Here is a 20,966-nt window from a genome sequence, read left to right as displayed (position 1 = left end):
TATCACATTAGTCTATGCATAAATTAGATTATATATTATCAAACTTTTATAAGAGCGCCTTCCCAAAATAAGGTTGGGAAGTAAGCTAATTCCCAAAATACAGCTTCTTTTTAGTTTTTTCCCAATATCGTCCACGTAAGCGTTTCTCCAAAAACCAATTTTTTTTTCTCCGATCCAGCAAAAACCGCTACATAAAGTAGCGGTTTATTAAGAACAAACCGCTACTTGAAGTGGTGGTTTCTTATTAGAAAATCGCTACTTCAAGTAGCGGTTTTTCCCAATAAACCGCTACTTCAAGTAGCGGTTTTTGGTTGGGATGTCTGAGCTCGATTACAAAGAAGGGAAAGAGGAAACTGATTTTTAAAAAAATATAAGTACTAGAAAACCGCTACTTGAAGTAGCGGTTTATTAAAAGGACACCGCTACCTGAAGTAGCGGTTTATATAAAGGAAAGCGGTTTCTAGTAAATCGGTTTCAAAATTAATTTCAACTAAACCGGTGACGTGGACTGTAGTTTGAGAATTGATAAAAGTTTGGCTGTATTTTGAGAATTAGCTTACTTCCCAACCTTATTTTGGGAAAGAGCTCCTTTTAAAATTACCTCTAATTTTTGAAAAAGGAATATAACAATAAATTAGAAATCACTCATAAAACGGTCTCAGGCGTAATCTTTTCACCTTATAAAAAATAAATTCAATCAAATTTATAAACTTTAAAAGTTTAGGTCTAATAAGGCGAAGTGAATTTGTAGTTTGGTTTCAAATTTTCAAGAAACCAAATCAAATCATAAAATTGCTGTATCAGATCATTTTGAATCAAACCGTAAATTAGATCAAAAGAACGATAGTCAAAGTTAGTAAACAAAATGTGAAAAAAGTCAAACATTTCAATTATTTAATTTAAGAACGGAACAACTATAAAAATACATTTCGGTCTGGACTTAGCCCCATTTACTTCACCTTTTAAAAAATAATATTCAGTATAAATAATTTCAATTATTTCACTAAAAATAACTTTACTTCAACAAAAATAATTTCAGTTTACCAAAAAAAATAATTTTACTTCAACAAAAATAAATAAGGTAAAGTGAACGAGTCTAGATATCACCGATCCTGGGATCGATTCTCATCTCGCTTATATGAAACAAAAAAAATCAACAAAACGCTACTCCTATCACCCATTCACCCCTTTCAAGTCTGTTCTTTTCTTTTACCCGTTGCCGTCTGGATCCTATTTACGTCTGCGCTGACTCGCCACACCTCGCCTCCTCTAACTCCTCCATTGAAGTGCACTTTATACTCCATTGAAGCGGCTTGTGAGCTTTCTCTCTTCTCTTGAAGCTGCCTCTGAGGTAAAATATCGAATATCAATCTCAAAATCTAGTGTTAATCGTTGATTCAATTGTCAGTTATCTTTATTGAACTATAATCTCAGTTACTGAAGTTATGAAAGATATAATGAGCGATTTTGTTGCTACAATTTTGCTATTCTTATACTAAGCAAGAAAACATTGCATAGAAGGGAATACAAAGAGAAGATCATGGTTATGAGTACCTGAGATAAAATCTTGTATTAAGGTTTCAATTTTTGCTGTTGTTATACTATATTAAGTGAGAAGAAATTAACGTAATTTTTCGAGTCTACTTAGATAAATGAGTCAAATTTTGTTATTTGCTAATGTGTTGCTGGCTGACTTTTGATTATGTAACCCTTTAATTGTTAGAATCAAACTATTGAAAAAAAATGGAATTTTATCTGTCCCTCTTGCCCTCGATCAGGGACGGGGTTGATGGGGATATTTGATATGGGTCGATGGAGATATTTGAATTGGATATTCTTATCGTGATGTTGAGCCGTTGAGGTATTTGAGGGAGCAAAGGTGTATCTTTTTCTATTTGGGTGTTTACATTAAGTAAAAACTAGTAATTGAATTTTATGTTGGGAGGTGTTTTAGTGTATCGATTTTCCAGTGAAGAAAGTGTAATGAATTTATCCTCACATTGTATGGTGTATCAAGTGTAAGTCTTTGTATAAAAGGGCTGTGATGGGTTTTAGAGTGAAATACAGGTTGCAATGCGTCCTAAGACTTTTAATTTAACAGGTGTATATAGTTTTATGTCTAATGAGTTTTGATTTGATTGGTGTTTTTATCTTTACAAGTTCATGGGTGTTTTTAGGTGTAACGGGCTTTACCTCGTTGGGTGTGTTGAGGTTCGATTCATAGTGTAATGAGTTTGATTCCTTTCATACTAAGAACTTATAATTATCAGATAAGAAAAAAGAGAATATGATTGTATAAAGTAGTTATTCATAGCGAAATGCTAGTATGTAGAAGATGAAGAAATTGGTTGTAATTCAATTTTTCAATTGAACTACATAACTGAACATTGTATTGTATGATATATTTATTTGATATTGAAATTGCATCCTCATTCCAAATTATAAGTACTTTCCCTACTTTTGATTTTAATTGCACTGTTTCTTTGCTCTATATATATATTTTTTTTGACACTAAATCTTACATTGTTGCTGCATTAGATCAAATTTATAGATATCTGTTTGCCTGATTTTTAGATTTGACCTGATCTCTGTCTCCATCTAGTTTGAATATCTCTTAATTTTTTTGTTTATGTATTCCTGTATTAGATGTCTGGGCCAGGTTTGGACTGTTTCGTGGACCTAAACTTGCACTCTCAATAAGACTCGTAAGCCAGACTGTGCAAACTTTCCTTCGACTATTACTCTGGAAAATTTAATTCCCTGGATAAATCATTTCAAGACATGGCATTAATTAAGCATAAGAACTGGTGTAAAATCTTGAGTGGAATGTTGATAGCTAATGTAGAGATTAATGAGATGGGAAGAAGATGGTATGCTAATAATACAAAGATTGACTGGAATAAGCTGAGGCCAATGATAAAGCAGAGGATAGAAAACAGGTCTAGAGGATATCCAATCCGATCCATGATTCCTATTGCAGAAGAAATTCTTCAAGCTCGATCTGACGTCATCCGCGGTGTCTCTGCACTCCTCAAGGTGTTGCCAGTACTAGCCTGCAAGTAGGTTTCTTTATTTATTTACTAATTATTTATTAACATATTGATTTATTTGCGCGTAGTTGTGTTGCATTTAATTCCTTGTTGATATTTAAATACAAAAAGTTGAAGAATGACACTTGTTGGGTTTCTGTTTCAACATTTATTCATATGTGTTAAGCCTGTTAAAACTTAAAGTGATCCCATTAGTTTAATTATCATTGGCAGATAGTGATTCGGATGATTCTCTCATTTGTTTGTTGTGTATTCTTAAAATCTTGAAGCTTATGTATCTTTGGCAATCCCTTTCTGTTGAGTTAAGAGAATTAAGTCAAACTTACTTTCTTGAAATAATTATATAGGAACATAAATATATGGGTGTATAACAGGGGATGCCAATAATTCATCCAGCATTGTCCAAAAGTGGTTCAGAAAATTTCTCATTTGTTTGCTGTGTATTCGTGAAGTCTTGCAGCTTATAAAACACTGTCCTTTTTGATGAGTTATGAGATTCAAGTAAAATATTCTCTCTTGAACACTGTTTTCAAATACTTTTTTTTGGTACAATCTACTTCAGGTTTTGTAGTTACATCATCTTTTCTACTTTTGATTGGTGCAACTTCTTTCAGGTACTGTCCGGAAGTACATGTTGGTGAGACAGGTCACCTTATTCGTTCGTGCCATGGCCACAGACGATTGAACAAGAATCAGGCTCATCAATGGATCAGGGCAAGTTTAAATGATATACTTGTCCCTGTGGAGACATTCCATCTCGATAACATGGTCCAAGATGTGATCAAGCACCAGCAAAGATTTGATTTTGATCGTGTTCCTGCTGTTGTTGAACTGTGCTGTCAGGCAGGAGCTATTTCCCATGATTTGGATATTCAATCTTTGAACTGTTTGTCTGACCCTACTGTAGATCTTGCTTTGAGCGGACCTGATTCCTTGTCTGCAGATCAACTGAGAGCCATAGGAAATCGAACATTAAGCGCATGGGAACTTCTTAGACATGGTGTGCAAAAGCTCTTGTTGGTCTATTCAGCTAAGGTCTGTAAATACTGTTCAGAAGTTCATGTGGGGCCATCAGGCCATAAGGCCCGACTTTGTGGAGTATTCAAGTATCAGAATTGGCGAGGTAATCATTTCTGGGAAAAGGCAGGTGTAGATGATTTGGTACCACCTAAAATGGTGTGGTTTCGTCGGCCTCAAGACCCTCCAGCACTTTTGCATGAAGACCGCAATTATTATGGACACGCACCTGCTGTAATAGATCTCTGCATGAAGGCTGGTGCTGTGCCACCCCCCAAGTATTTGTGTATGATGAAAGCTCAAGGTTTAAAAGGGCCGCCTCCATATAGGTCTTCTGGCTAAATGCACATCTTTGACTGCTCTTGGCTTTGCATTCACTTGCCATTGTCTATGGTTTTTGAGCTCAAGCAATTTCTGTTTAAGCACAACCTTACATCCCCAAAGAAGCTTTTGGATGACAGTCTGGTACGTCCTTGTGACCAAATTCATTGTAAATAGTATTTTGTTTAAGATATTTAGATTTAGTTGATTTTATCATTTGTATGCTTGTTGAAATGAATGGAATGGCAAACCCCACCAAAGTTTGGATCTAAGTGGCGGAAAGAGGGGGGGGGGGGTTGTTATTTTATCCAGATTAGCTGAATTTTTGAGCTGATCAGTTCTGGCCCAGGATATAGTTCAGGTTTTGGCTAAAATTTTCGATTTTGACTTGTGGGTTGGACTAATGTGCGTTAGTTTCTAGTCCAGTTAGTCTATTCTGGTCCAAAAAATGTGGCCCCTCTTGATTTTTAGGCTGAAATTTGCCTGGGTTTTGTTTCCATAGCCGATTTGGTCTTCTGATAGATGAATTATGACGGGTAAGTCAAATAAAAAGATCTTTTACCACTTGATATGTGGCAGATTAGATTTACTTCTTCGTGGCTCCACCCAAAAGATGAATATCAGCAAGCTTCCATCAGCTTTCTTAACACTTAATCTCTGTCTTGATATGAGGGGAGAAATTATGTGAAATATGTAAATTCCACCTCCAAGGTAAATCCTAGGATTTTGGTGATATTTTTTTGAAGTTAATAATTTATAAGTCGGATTATTAATTTTGTAAGATAATGCAGGTATCTAGAAAATTAATACCTTGTGAGTCTGTCATCAGTTCACCACAATGACACAAAAGTATAAGGAGTGTAAATAATGAGAGAGATTATTGTGCTAATATGTTATAATTTGGGTAAAAACCAAGGCATTTAAATAGTAGGGATTTCCGTAATCCGGAGCTGATTTCCACTGGCGATTGCACTCCCCCTCTTTAAAATATAGTGTAGAAATTAATTTAAGGTGTGCGAAGAATTTCCCGTTTGATTGTAACTAAAGTGTATTCTGATCTTGGACTGATGCATGTCCAATTGTCCACCAAAATCATGTTCAAGATTGATGACTAGTGATGTGATTCAATTTTTTTTTATGAAATCTTGGAATCCCATTATGTAATTTTCTTGCTCTACTAGTCTACTTTGTTTGCTTTTACAGTTTTGATTGTCTTAGAAATAACACCCCCAACTTGTGAACCTGGGCTAAAGTAACTCAATGCGAAGATTTCTGATTTTCCTATCAATTACCCTGTGTGTAACTGGAGATTCTGAATTACTTGCTTTATCTGCATGTTTTGGACATGTAATTTGACCTGCATAGGAATTTTGGTCAATAGTGTTTTCATCTCTTAGGCATGTTACAACGATTCTCTTGGTTAATGCCCTAAAATCCTGAAATGCACCGGGTTTGACATTACTTTTTTGGCCTCTCTGTTCCCCCTTTTCCTCATCAATTAAGGGATTGCTTTGGCTTCCAAAGGATACTGGTTTTCAGATCTTGACAGGGATTTTTTTTTTTATTTTTTTTATTTTTTTTATTTTTTTTTATATATATTAAAGAATTGAAGCGAGTAGTGATCTTGTTAGGCCAAATTTCATCCTTTCGAAACTTGGTAGTTGGAATTTGGTGGCAGTAACTAACTGTTATGTCACCAATTCTTCCTTGTGAAATGCAGCGACCATGAGAATCACCTTGTCAAATTCTGTAAATTTTAGAAGTTGCTATTAAGGAATTATAGGGTTTCAGTTTTGATGTATTGTGGGCATATATACCTTGGAAAGTAAGGAGGAATTTTGGAAATGTTTGAGGTGATGTATATACTTTTGTACTTATGTGAGGAACTCTTTATTTATTCTCGAAAAGAGAAATTTGATCTATTTTTAGGGCGCTTCTATTTTAAAGCTGCCCTAGTAATTTAATCAGGTAGCCACATAATGTATGTAGTTATGTCCAGAATATAGAAAATGCCATTGAGATTTTGTCCGATTTTAGATTTATCATTGCTCAGATTTTATCATTCATAACTTCGTATACCTAATACCTCACTGATGATTTTGATAGTTTACCCTCTGACTTTGCATCTATCATTGTCTGATAATGAGTTTCAGGTGCAGTGGTGCCAAGTGTATATTACTCCCCGGTCTATAAATCGCAACTATTCAAACCTCTGACTTTGCTCATGCAAGCCTCAAGAGATTGTCAAGTGAAGAGGCTCCTTCATGAATTACTCGTGCACCTATTCAAACCTCTTAACAGCTTCTAAATGGTTGATAGTTGGATACTTGTCGGTTGCCATTGTGGATTTGTGCATTGTATTTAGTTATGCTAACTATTCTTTAAAAGAATAAGTTGTGGAGACAAAAGTACAACTTGTAGTTTTATTGACAGATATCTCATCATCATTTTAACAGGACAGCAAATTGTTTACTTTGATTACCAAATTTGGTTTACCAATACCACCTACCATATTGGGTACAGGACTTTGTTGATATTGTTACAAGCAGAAATTCATCACAAGCAAGTATTCAAATGTGTCGATTACTCTTACTGTCATTTGAATACAAAATTGCGGTGAAAGGTTTGGTGCTGTATTGTAGAATTATGATAAACTTTGGCTTGATTTTCATTAGCACTCAAGATGATAATTTATAATACAAAACGATCAAGTTCCCTTCCCTATATCAAACTCTAGGAAACTAGATAAAGATATCAAAATATATCCTAAAACTAAGTATATTAACCAAATCTAAATATTATCTTAATATTCCCTAAATGTATCTTAATATGTATGGAGCCTATGAAACTGACCAAACTTGCACGATGTGGCTGCGTTCACCAAAGCCTAATGTCGTAAATATAATTTTCTTCTTCAACAATTGGTAACTTACCCTTCAAACTATGCATTTTGGCAATCTCATACAAACCATATTGAGTACATGCTACCAATTCATATCTTACCCAAGTATTTCCATATTTGCCATGCTATAAAGAACATTGAGTATAGAGATATGGAGTAAACGGATACTACACTTTGTAAAAATGTGCAAGTAGTAGTTTGTCAAAAAAAAAAAAAAAAAAAAAAAAGAATTTGTTCAATAAATAAACTAAAATAATTAGAATAGTAACACTTGAAAAAAGCACAATTAAGACAAGTGTTACACTTGAAAAAAAGCTCAATTAAGACAAGTGTAAATTTGAAAAACTGGAAGGAGTAACAAATTTGGCATAATGCATTTCCAAATACTCCCTCAAAATTTTAACTTGCGACACTCTCTCTGTTTGGATAAATGTCTTATTATTCGCAACAATACTTTGGCTATGGTCAGATTGTATAATATGAGCTGATAGATTTGATCAAACTTTAATTTTATTTGTACATTATTTATAAGATAAAATGTTGTTAAATGAGATGTTATTAAATTTGTATGTTGTATTAAAATAAACTTTCCAAATATAAAACTTTCTAAAATATTTAAACCATGAAATAAACTCAATTTTAAAGATAAAATTTAATTTGATCCGATAATTTTTAAAAATAAGCTAATAATTTATCAACTTTTTTTTGAATAGAGTAGGATCTTAAATAAGTTGAACTATTTGGTTAGGTTTGAGTGATAAAAAACCTTAACTCCATATTAGTCACGGGGTACTTAGCTACCTAAACACTACCTCTATTGTTAACCGCTACTAAAATCGCTAGTTTGTCAAACACTCTCAAATTTTTTCTAGTAGTGTTTTGACTTGTCAAAACATGCTAATGGCTACCTAAAACGCTATCACCAAACAAGGCCATAGAACCGGTAGGAGGTTTGTTATTTTTATCATTAACTTTTAAGGCAAAACCACTATGTTTTACCCAAATCTACTATCAACAAAACGCTACTCCTATTTCCTTAAAAAATAAAATAAAATAAAATAAAATAAAATAAAAACGAAGAAGAAGAAGCGCTACTCCTTTTTCCCTCTATATTGAATATGATTGATTACCTCTTTATGTTATTTTTTGAACTAATTTACAACTCCTTTTTACTGCTTCTCATAAACAGAAAACAAAAGTAAAAATCAAAATCAAAACGCAAAGCTGCTTGCTTGGGCTTCAACCACAGTTAAATAAAAACGCAAAGCTGCTTGACGAGGCAACCAGTCAACCACGCCGTCATCGTTCAGCCTTCAACCAAGCACAGTTAAATAAAAGGTATTTTTTACCCTTTTTTCTTAATTTTATTTCGTGATAAAATTAATTAAATTATTTTTAATGTTGTCAAAATCAGTATACTATTTTTTTTTGAGGAATCAAAATTAGTATAATAAAATCTTAAAAGATGAGTTTTAGTATGAAAATCATTACAATTATTTGTAGGATTGAAATTTAATTTTTTTTTTATTTAATTTTTTTATTTTGTATGATTGTATGAATTTTTTTATTTTTTTTTTCAGTAGTATGACATATATAATTGTATGATAATCTTAATTGATTGAACTTATTTGTGATTTTAAGTTGCAATGTATTCAAATTGCAATTTACCGGTTGAATAATCTTAATTGGTTAATAAAAGTGGTTTTGCCTTAAAAAAACATACAAGTAATAATAATACTTCGTATATAATAATAATAATAAAACAAACCTCTTACCAAGCTTACGTGGACACTGGACAGTAGTCTGGTGAATAAGTTTAATCCCAATGCAAAAATTTAATTAAGTTTTCAAATTAACTTATTTCCACAAATCCCACTTTTTTTTAAAGAAATCAGTTTAACCACTTCACTTAAATTCACTCTCTACTTTTTAGATCAATCATCCAAATCCCTAATTTCTATCGTTAATCTCTTCTTATATACCAAATTCTGCTCAAAAGTAAGCTATTGGAGTGCAAAATTTGGGGCAATTTCACTCAAACTGAAGATTTCTACGCCAATTTCTACCAAATTACGAGCAATTTCTTTATCAGTGTAGTCTAATGGCGGTCTTGGAACCCGCGGAGCAGGACACCATGCCTCCGCCGAAGAAGAAACAGCTTTCCGAAGATGATAAAAGGTTCAATTCAATTATTTCAGCTATTTTTTGTTTGTTTGCAATTTTTCAGATTTAATTGCTTTATTTTGTGAAGAATTTCTCATAAATTTTGTTTTGATTTTCAGAAGGAAGAAGAATCTTGTGCCTGGAGGATTGTTGAAGGCTGAATTGAGACCTGGTGGAGGAGAATCTACACCTTCTGATGGTGATCAGGTTTTTAGTTAGTAATTTTTCATAATTACATCATATTTTGATAATTGATTTTGTTGAAATAATTTGTATCACATGATTATTGTTTAGTAAATTATGTCTTATTACATTAAGAAAAAAATAAATAAATTTCTTATTATGATTTTGATGAAATAGTTTGTATTACATAATTAGGTAATCTACCATTGCACTGTGCGTACAATGGAAGGAGTTGGTGTTTACTCTACCAGAAAAGATTTTGGAGGTGCGTATAACCTTTCATTTTTCACTCGTCTTAACTCGAATATAATGTTGTTTTGGGGTGTATTTAGAGTCGCAAAGGGCAGTGATGTAGAGAATGTGGACGGGATACGGTATGAAGTCTTGAGTATTTCCCTCCGAGACACTAACTAATGTTGTTATATATATTGTTGAATCCTGTTGCTTGGACCAATCAATCATAATGGATGTCAGTGTTCTTCCTTATTTTGATCACTGAATATAGAAGCTGTAGTAATTAATAGTTACATTGTTGGTTGCTAAAATTATCTTTCACCTTATATCCGTATCTTCCACTAACGATGAAAGCATTGTACTTCAGTGACTAACAAGAGTAACACTGAAAGCATTGTACTTCAGTGATTCTCTTTAATGACTATTCCTTGTTGTGATCAAATGATCTTATTAATCTTTTTCTCGTCACTTATCACAGGAATGTTATGATTAGTGAAACTTCCTTTATTTTGTGCATGTAAGTCTCCAATCTTTGGTCAAATTGTCGTGAGGCAACTTATTAAAAATGAGCAACAATTTGTTTCTTCCTGTTAGCCTGCTATTGTGTCTGCCACTTTTCTGTTGCATCTCAGTGTTTCTTCTCCTTGACTCTACGAGGTTGAAAAATGCTATATTGACGAAGGAAGAAAAAAGAAAGTGCAAGAAAGATAAGACATCCTCTAAGTGAAACAAAGACTGGAAAAGGGTATCCTTGGAAATGGAAAGTGTTATATCCAAAGTCCCTTCGCCCAAAGTGGCTCCAAGAATGGCTCTTACTCCCCCGCAAATTAGAAAGAGCTTCTAGATACTAGAATATTCTAGATTCATCCAACTGCAACAAATATTGGCTAGTATAGTGTCATGTGCAGCAACCAGAAGTTGCTATCTAGATTTCTGTCTTTTCATTGGTCTCTTTTTATGCTTTTCTGAGATTATTTTCCTCTTTGTCATCATCTGTAGGAAAGGAATTTGTTGTTTGAGTCTCTATTCTCTAGTGATACTTCCTAAATGGCTATTTGGTTCTTGATAATTTTTGTGCGTTGAACTTTTGGTTGTGATTTTCTAAATCTCAACTAATTACAATGGATTTTGATTCGGTGCTGATATTATTCATCTTTAGTTCTTGCAGAATTTTCTATTAGCTATCATATATGGTCTTTGGTGACTTGATATTTGATGCTTTTTGAAAGTTAAATTTACACCTTGATGCCATATATATTATTATTATCTCTGCTCTTAGCAGGTACGGGAGCGCCTATAAGGCAAGTTTTGGGTAAAAGCAAGATGATACTGGGATTGCTTGAAGGAATACCTACAATGCAGAAGGGTGAAGTTTGCATGGTAATATTCTGTTAGTGCTACAGACCAATTGCATAGTAAGCTGTTTATACAATATCAACATAATATATAAACATATAATGTTCTAGCCAATATTAACAGCAATAGAGGAAAGTCCAATTTGTGGGTATTCTCATCTTTGGGAGGGGGTGTTGGGGAAAATAATACAGAAAAGCAAAGAAAGATGTGGTTTCAGATTGTAAGGACATATATGCCTGCTGCAAAGAGATGCGTTAGCTATAGGTGTTGAGGGTTCAGGATTTCTTCTTGCATCTTCCAAAATTGTGTGGATGTGTATCATTTGATCTTGTGAACTTTTCTTGTGATACTATATAGGTACTGTATATTGACAGTAAGCCAATGTCTCAAGTTGTTTTATATGTTAGACATGGGACATCCAAAGCGATAGGTCCTTTAATGACGCACCTTTGAGTTGGTTATTGGTGCTGAGTGCTGACTCGTAGATGATCTCTGCTTGCATCACAAAGTAATGAAAAATAATAATCTATATCTAAGGAAGATGCTGGCCTGCTGTTTCTGCTTCTGTATTGTGCATGCATTTTGATGATTTATAGGTTCTGAAATTCCTTCTTTGGGTTTATCATTCTGCTATTATGATTTGTATGCAGTTCAGGATGAAATCTGGGATGCATTATGGTGAGCCTGATTGCCCAGTTCCAGTCTCAGAGGGCTTCCCAAAGGATGTTGATCTCAACTTTGAGATTGAACTCATTGATTTTGGCAAAGCTAAGGTAAGATTTATTTTTCCCTAAATGTTGTATGATAACACTATAATGCCTACTTTGTGGTGACAAATTTTGGAAAGGAAATTACTGACAAACAATATTTATAATAAGACAAGAATGAGATTATTTACATTTTGTGAGGTAACATTGAAGATCATATAAATCATATTTTGTCCTTTTTGATTTCAAGTACCTTGTGCTGTTTAAGTGCCTATAAAATATTTAGGCATGAAGTTTAGCTTCTGTTGTATGAAAATTTCAGTTTTTTTAAAACATCAAACTTGTTTAATTTTCAGGTTATTTCTGAAGATCTTGGAGTTGTGAAAAAGGTATGAAAATGATCACAATCTTGTTTGGCATATAGATTCCATTTTTCTTATCATAGTGTAATGAACTGAAACTCTTGTCTGGCAAAGGTTTTTAGATTCTCTTCTATAGTGTAATAAACTGAAATTCTGGGCATCAATTAGAGGGAGATGAACTTGATTGATAATATGAGAATTACAGAAGATATAATTGATATTGAGCTTTTGAGAGTCTCTCTCTCAGGTACAATTTGAAACTAAAATGAACACTTGATAAAATTCTTCATCATTTATGTCTTCCTAATTTTCTCTGATTATAGATTAACTGATCTTCCTCTTCTTGTTGCTCAAGCTACTTCTAATCGAATTGTAAAGCAATTCCTAATTTGTCCATCCCCTATCCCCAATGCATTACACATAGCAAACATGTCGTAAAACTGCAGAATTCAATATTCTAGAGACGTGTTCTAGGAGAAAAAGAAAGCATGAAAAGGTTTCACAGTGCAGAATGGTTGTCTTATTTATTTTGGCTCATGATTTTGGATTGTTAATACAGTCTGCAATAGAATTACTTGTTCAGATTCTGGTTTCCTCTGATCCTTGTCTGGTCTGAGTGTTTTGATAGGTATACATATGTATAAATTATACCGGCAGGTAACCTGTGGTATATGTGATTGAGTGATGCTCTTCGATATAATAAGTGTCGAGAAGTTAAACCAGTTGACAGAGCCACATATCATTTTCTCTTCTTTTAGCATGATACATTGTCTAGCATTAGTAATAAGGTTATGTACTCGGCCATACCCAAAAAGATTAAAGATAATATATCACAAAATGAAGTTCATGTAGTACTAGCATAGTCTTGTTTCTTCCGGTGCATTTATACTTCCTTCTATATGTGTAGGTCATAAAAGACGGGCAAGGTTGGGAGTCGCCAAGGGCTCCTTATGAAGTAAAAGCTTGGTATATGATTCTTCCTGCGCCAACTGCCATATCTCTGTTTTCCTTTAGTTTCTTGGTTGGATCTAACTTAACCTGATGCTTGTTTGAAATATTATAAGTATTTTCTCTTACAACCCACTACAATGGGTCAGTTGGTTTATATCCACAACTAGAAAGAGCAAGGAAAGGATAGAGAGAGAAAATGCTAGGGCATGATTCTCGGCTAAGTTAGTTTCCTCTACAATTTGCAGTGGTTGTCTCTCGTCATTGCTTGATTGGTGAATTTCTAGAAGCTGCAAGGTGTTGGTTAGACTATGGCGGATGTGATAATTGGCAGTTAGGATGGTGTTTGATTGACTTGGTGTAAGGGAAACTATCTTATTGGCTTAGGAGCCTTGTACCTGGAAGTTTCATTTTTTGAAAGAAATGAAAATTTCTTACATTTGGGGATTGTGCCTTAGTGGTGAAGCATTAATCTAATTTTTTTTTTGTGAAAAAGGCTCCTTCTGAACATGTTAAAAAAAAAAGTTATTTTGTTTCCTCCGTTGAAGATTAAATTTGCTTAAACCAATAAATTTTCTTTTTGTGAACAATGAACTGTGAACATTGGCCTTAATTTCTTAATGTAATTTATGCTTCATTTCAGGATATCTGCAAAAACTGCAGATGGAAGGTTGATTTGGAGTCATGTTGAGGGAGAACCGTTTTTCTTTATATTTGGAAACTCAGAGGTTAGTTTGTTACACTTGGATTGGCTTGGCATGCCATTGGTTGAAGTTAACTTGAGGATCACCTCTCTTCCTGTTCTTCATGGAAATGATGCCTAAACTACTCTTTAAATCTATGTGGTGACAGTTGCCTAAAGGTCTTGAGATGGGAATTGGAACTATGACAAGGAGGGAGAAGGCCATGATCTATGTAACCAATCAATACTTGACTGCATGTGCAGTCCTTCCTCAAGTAAAAGGTCTGGAAGAAGTTCATTTTGAAGTGGAACTAGTTCACTTTGTCCAGGTTTGTTTCATCTTTCTAAAATAATCATGCATTCTTTCTTTCTTATATCATTATATGTGTTTATCAATTTCTTTTCTTTTTGATTGATAACAATGCCATTTTACTGAAAACTATGACTTTTCAGTAAGATGTAGTATGCTCTTTAAGTGTTGAGTAGTTTCTTGTCACCAAATTGCCTTAGTCAGTCATCATCTTAGTGAGTTACGTGGCCACTGCAACTTTCTGGTAGCAGATAACATGAAATTCATATGAGAGGCTTATGAATGTTTATATTTTATATATTACCCCGTATCATATTGACATCATGATTTCATTCTTCTATTCTATCTCTGCTTAGTTGTTCAGTTAGATGATTATAAATGCCCCATTTATATATTCTGATGTAGCTGTGAGCTATGTCATCCGTACTCTTGGCCAAACCTCAAGTACCAATGTTGAATTCTCGATACTTCAACATGTAGGACATTTGACAAATAATTTTGGACTAAACACGCCTAACACGGAAAATTTCATATAATAGTCTGACACTTGAACAGATACATGTGTCTGACACAAGTATCTAAATTCCACTAACATTGGTTGTGAGACCACACAAACACAAGTCTCAGCCACACTCGCACTCACACTCACACTCACACTCACAAGCTGGTATATCAGTAACATATACCATGTTTTCTGAGAATTTATTAGAACTTATTGTTCAATTTGAGTGATCTACTGAATGCTTTTATGATTAGATTAGGAGGTCATGGTAATGGAGTTTCTGTAATGTCAGGTCCGCGATGTGCTTGGAGATGGACGACTCATTAAACGACGGATCCGTGATGGAGAAGGTTCAAGTCTATTTTTTTTAATTTGTCATTTTTTTTTGTTTTTATTTTTTGGTGAGTGTGTGTATTCTGTGGTTTTGGATTCTGATATTATACATTTATTAGATAATACCAGATGATTTCTTGTGTATTGTGGTGTTTGTTTTTTTCATCAGTCCACATCTTTCACTGGCTCTGGATGATAATAGTGGAGGTGAAAAGATGTAGTCACATTGTGTACATATTATGATTATTCTATGCATGCATTCTAGCAGGCTGTTGTGGCTTGCAAATTGTACTCTCCATTCAGTTTGTATATACCTCCTCTTTTGCTGGAGTCTACGGATCTGCCTAGCTTTGCATTTCTCAGATTCTATATTGTAGTGTGCTGTGGCCAGTATGTACTTGTGGTGGCTTTGGCTTCTCTGAATCCTTTAGCAAACTCATTTCTCGATTCTGTTTACACTTTACAGTTATTTTTCTTTCTTTTCTTAGGTGAGTTCTGAATGACTAGTTGTACTGTAATTTTTTTACTCCAGTACCTCCAATGTGTTGCATTATTCAAAATTATTATTTTTCGCTGCTTTATAATTATGTTTCTGAATGAAATTGCATTTACTAGTTATATTATTTGAGCTATGACACTGAAATTTTCCTCCCAAAGATATCTGGTCTGGTTTAATGATATTACATACTGAAAAGAGAGGGGTATGACTTTTAATCTGTGATGGTTTATTTAGATCCTGTTTCTGATTAGGCCTTGCAATATTACATTTGGTGTATGTTTAAGCTTTTCTCATTCTTTCTGATTACTAGGGGAATTTCCCATGGACTGCCCACTTCAGGACAGTCAACTATGTGTCCATTACAAGGGCATGCTTCTGGATGACAAGAAGACAGTCTTCTATGATACAAGAATTGATAATGATGGTCAGCCACTAGAGTTCTGTTCTGGAGAAGGCCTGGTGAGTTGTTATCTTTATCGTGCACATTATGTACTGTAGATTGTATAAATAAAGAGGATAAAACGAAATGCATTAAAAATTATTTATTGTTCAATACAGTTGCTGTTATCAACAAGGAAAGACTCCCCTTCCCTTTGCATTGATATGAATTGGCCTATTTGTTAGTATTATGCTAGAAGAGTGCATATTTAGATGCCTTATTTTGTTCAAAATAAGCACCAAGCAATTCTTATCAACTTGACCATATTTTTTTTAATCTGCATCTTACCAATATTCGATGTGTTTATTCTAACCTGCCGTCAACTTTTATACTACCTCCGTTTCATTTTTTTTGCAACTTTGGGGTATTATTTGTGAGATATAAAATATTTCAAAGTTGCAAAAAATATGAAACGGAGGTAGTGTTTGAAAGTCACTTTGTCATCAAAATAATACTGTAATAAGAATAATTTTATCTCTTTGTTAACCCTCCTTGATTTCTGCCTATAAATCTAAACTACACCTGAATGTGGATGGAAGGAGTTAATTCTGTTTTATTACCTTTGAAGTGTTGGAGAAATGATGAGATCTTTCCTTGTCAATTGAATAATGTGTCATAGAAGCCTTGGCAGCAGAGTGCTGTGTAGCTGAAATCATATGATGGGAATACAATCGGCTTTGTTTTGGCTCTTAATAATAAAATCTATATATCGTGCACATTTGGTTGTCATTGCCCACTTGCTTGTCATTGTTGCCTTGTGGACCTATCATCTTCCAATTAGGTTTGGAATAGCCAATTTCTTACATGCATATTGCTCATCATTTAGTCAAATGGTTTGACTCTTTAAAGCGATCAATCATCATCTTTGCCTACTTTCACTAGGAGGGAGCTGCATACTTGCATACATACACATAATGTGAAATTGTGAATGCCTCATATTCTTCGCCTGTGTAGGTACCAGAAGGCTTTGAAATGTCTGTACGATTAATGTTACCTGGGGAACTAGCTCTTGTTACTTGCCCGCCTGATTATGCATATGACAAGTTTCCAAGGTTACTTTCTCGTCTTGTTTCTCTCAATCTCTTATTCAAACCAAAAAAAAAAAAAGGATCGAAGCAATATTTTTCATTGTTTATGAAATAAATTTTTCTCTTGCAATGATTTTTTTGTTTGAAAGTGCTGATTTACATCTCTCATTTTGCTTTTGGTTACTAGGCCAGCTAATGTTCCAGAAGGGGCATATGTGGAATGGGAAATTGAACTTCTTAATTTCGAGATGCCAAAGGTATACAAGTTTCCACTTTCTTTTAATTAACTTGAAATTTTATTGGAGTAGATGGGTAGTATTTACTAAGCACCAAATGAATTCTGAGTTGAGAACCGGACCATTTATTGTTCATTATTACCGTGTACGATTTCAAGGGAACGGGATGGTGTGAAGTTTAGCGTAGGAAAACTTGTATGGGAGGTCACCCTTTCATGTATATTGCATGTCATCTTGACACAATGCTCTCTCATCCTCGAAGCATAATAGATTCTTGGTTTAACTGTTAGATGCATGAGCATTAACATCAAGGAGTTTGTGTTATGAAGGATTAGCAAGGGTTTTAGTTTTTATTTTGTGCATGCACTGAGAGATCTTTTTGCTTTCTGATTAACATTACACCGGTCTTTCTTGACAGGACTGGACTGGTTTGGATTTCAGAGGTATTATGGCCGAGGCAGAGAATATTAGATCCACGGTATTGCACTATCATTGATCTACAGGATCAGTGTTTGCTTTGCCTCAGTTACTGATTCGTTTGTGATATCATGTTCTGTGTCATTATGGGCTGTCTAAAAGTGCTATTTGCTATTCAGACATTTTAATTATATTATTGTACTCTTTAGTGACCTTGGAAATTAATGCTTTTACTGTTAAGTACAGTAGGAAATTTTTGTGCTGCTTTTGTAGTTCTTGGTTGGTTAACTCTGCTTCAAAGATGTGAAAATTGAAACTTCCTCTGATTGTCCATTGTTAGGGTAACAGGCTTTTCAAGGAAGGAAAATATGGATTGGCAAAAGCTAAATATGAGAAGGTACATGTTTCCTTCTTTAACATGGTCACCTTTACTTGCATGATTTGAAACTTGCGAAAAATTCATGTAGTATAATTAAGTAGAGGATCTAAATCTTAATTATGTATATTGATCACTCTATATTTAAGCATTAAAAAAAATGAGGGAAAAGGCATTGCTTAGTAATTTGCTTTCAAAAAAAAAAAAAAAAAAAAAAAAAGCGTTGCTTATATTTTTGTCAGAAGTTAGATCTTTCAGTATCATTGTTAAATGCTTACTTGGCTTTTATATAAGTGTTTAAATTTGTGTGATTCTTACAATAATAGGACTAAGCCACCACAAATTTGTTACTAATATACCAGATCATTATCCTTACAGGTGCTTCGGGACTTTAATCATGTTAATCCCCAGGATGACGAAGAAGGGAAAGAGTTTCTGAATGCAAGAGTAGGTCCTAATATGGGTTTATTATCGTTTGTTTTTCTTTATTTTTTTTCTCCTTTTTAATTTTCTGTAATATTCACTCAGTATACTACTAACTTATTTGATTTGATGCGAAGAACATGTTACATTTAAATGTTGCTGCCTGCTATCTGAAAATGGGGGAGTGCAGAAAGTCCATTGAAACATGTGACAAGGTACGTTGTGGTGTAAAACTCCTTTTATACATGGAAGAATGGAAGAGTTGTTTATCATCTGCTTATCTTTCTTCCTATTGTGGATTTTGTTTTTAGATGGGTTTTTTTTTCACCAATTCTAGTTTGTTTGCTTAACAAATTTGATTGATTTGGCTTTAAATTGTACAGCATCAAGAAATACCTTATGTGATGTGTGTTGTCACCAATAGAGTATAGCTGTGAACTTTTGTGGATTGATATTAAGTTGGGATTGAAACCAATTACTTCTGTAGTTGATATTAAGTTGGGATTGAAACCATAACTCTACAACCTGAGTAGTCATAGATGAAGCTGTGCTATGTTTTAAAATTTAAATGCTGTATTCTAAAAAGTAAATACAGAAGAGTACTTAAAAAGTACATGGTTTATGCTCTGAATTCCATTGATGCATATTAGGATGTCAAATACACTGCAGGTATTAGATGCCAACCCTGTCCATGTCAAAGCTTTGTATCGCCGCGGAATGGCCTATATGGAACTTGGAGAATTTGAGGAGGCAAAAAATAATTTCGATAAGGTAATTTACTCGTCCAATGATGGCATAATAGCAAAGTATTTCGATAAGGTATTCTGTTAATGAGCTATTATGGCAATGTAATTGTGTCTTTCCAATGATTGCAGATGATGAAACTTGACAAATCATCTGAATCTGATGCTAAAGCAGCCTTACAAAAATTGAAGCAAAGGGAACAGGTATTTTTGTCACTAAGTTAATGAATTTTGGCCATACAGTTTGTACCAAATTCTTACGGCTATTTTTCACCTTTGATCAGGAAACTGCAAGAAAAGCTAAGCAGCAATTTAAAGGATTATTTGACAAAAGACCTGGTGAGATTGCAGAGGTCAGCACTGAAAGAGCAGAGCAAGTAACAGACGGAAATTCTTGTGAGAACAATAATGATAATGAAGATTCAAGTAAAGCAAAATCAGATGAAAAACATGTAGTAGCACCTAAAAGGAGCCTTGGGTTAATCATCAGCTTAAGCTTTATAGTGTTTCTAGTTTTTTTCGTATTGTTCCTCTTATACGGTGGAGAGCTGCTCGGAATTTCTTCTCTGCCAGATGCCATGCCACTACATGATATTGATGAACTGTAGATGACTTCAGGTTGAGCTTAGATAGATTTGTTGTGGCGTATAGGGACCCATTTGAAGAAAACTTATCATTGTCAATGTGAAAACTAGACACTGGAGCTAGAAGGGAAAAATTTTCGAGGGCACTCTCACGTATTGTATGTTTTGTTGTTATTACACATAGTTAGGATCAAGCACTGGCATATTGTTAGCCAAAAATTAGAAATTTCTCTTGGTGAGTTGTAGTGGACAAATGGTCCATTCACAGACATTTTGTATCAGTTGTTAACTATTGATAATACCAATATACCCTTGAAAGTGGATCATGTTGTCTACACTTCATGACTACCCTTGAAACTGAATCACTAAAAGAGCTTAGTAGTGCTGCCTTGTAACATTGAAGCTCGGACGCTTCAACGTAAGACTGTAAGAGTGATCTTGTCGTGTGTCTAATGTCTTATTGATTCAGAAATCCTTACAGTTATAGTGCCCTATGATTTAAGTTCGCGGACAAGCATCTTTGGCAAGATAGTAAACGTTTAGGTGTTTTCCTTTGTTGCTACGAGAATAGCTTTATGCCAATGAAATACACTTTTGTTCAAGGGAGAATAGTTTTATGCCACTGAAATACACATTTGGGACTCAATGTTCTCGTATTCAATAGTGGCTAAGGCAAGGAAGTACGACCAAATGATCTTATGCTAATGCTAGCGTCCTTATCATTCCTATTCTCATGATTCAAGAAAATGGTTAACCTATGCAGTGGCGGACCCAGGAATTTCCGACTGATGAGTCACAATCGATAACCAAATATGTAAAAAAAAAATTTGACAACATGACAAGCTTAGCTCTCTAATAATTGACAAGATTAAAATCTGTACAAGCATTAGGGTGTATTCACAATTTGACAGACATAATTGACTATATCATTAGGGTGGGTCGACTATATCATAAGCAATCGTCCGAATCGCCAATCAAATCAGCACATATGCAAAACCCCATATAAATCTACCAAAGTCAATGGTATATTGACAATTTGACAGACATAATTAACATCAATAAACACCCTAAATAAACACTGATTACAATTCACATGGTCAAAAAGGTTCAAATTTCATCAAAAACCCAACAACATTAACAAAAGGTTCAAA

At 34.1% G+C, this 20,966-nt stretch overlaps 2 protein-coding genes across 2 annotated transcripts; both read left to right on the top strand.

The window, feature by feature from the left end:
- Window positions 1-1,009: 1,009 nt before the first annotated feature.
- Window positions 1,010-6,967, top strand: LOC110720906 (APO protein 4, mitochondrial-like). Its single transcript, XM_021899992.1, has 4 exons — window positions 1,010-1,351; window positions 2,647-3,059; window positions 3,665-4,532; window positions 6,542-6,967. Exons 2-3 carry the CDS (start codon window positions 2,782-2,784, stop codon window positions 4,407-4,409), a joined length of 1,023 nt encoding a protein of 340 aa, XP_021755684.1. The 5' UTR covers window positions 1,010-1,351; window positions 2,647-2,781; the 3' UTR covers window positions 4,410-4,532; window positions 6,542-6,967.
- Window positions 6,968-9,129: 2,162 nt separating this feature from the next.
- Window positions 9,130-20,152, top strand: LOC110720905 (peptidyl-prolyl cis-trans isomerase PASTICCINO1-like). Its single transcript, XM_021899991.1, has 20 exons — window positions 9,130-9,468; window positions 9,573-9,660; window positions 9,832-9,901; window positions 11,153-11,250; window positions 11,877-11,999; window positions 12,290-12,322; window positions 13,203-13,261; window positions 13,887-13,971; window positions 14,096-14,254; window positions 15,030-15,087; window positions 15,880-16,028; window positions 16,963-17,060; window positions 17,224-17,293; window positions 17,691-17,750; window positions 18,030-18,086; window positions 18,444-18,512; window positions 18,626-18,703; window positions 19,158-19,259; window positions 19,364-19,435; window positions 19,516-20,152. The coding sequence occupies exons 1-20, from the start codon at window positions 9,392-9,394 to the stop codon at window positions 19,837-19,839; spliced, it is 1,929 nt and encodes a 642-aa protein (XP_021755683.1). The 5' UTR covers window positions 9,130-9,391; the 3' UTR covers window positions 19,840-20,152.
- The last annotated feature ends 814 nt before the right edge of the window (window positions 20,153-20,966 follow it).

The sequence above is a fragment of the Chenopodium quinoa genome, unplaced genomic scaffold (genome assembly GCF_001683475.1).
Source record: "Chenopodium quinoa cultivar QQ74 unplaced genomic scaffold, ASM168347v1, whole genome shotgun sequence".
NCBI classification, from domain to species: domain Eukaryota; kingdom Viridiplantae; phylum Streptophyta; class Magnoliopsida; order Caryophyllales; family Amaranthaceae; genus Chenopodium; species Chenopodium quinoa.
This window is presented reverse-complemented; position numbering and strand designations above follow the sequence as displayed.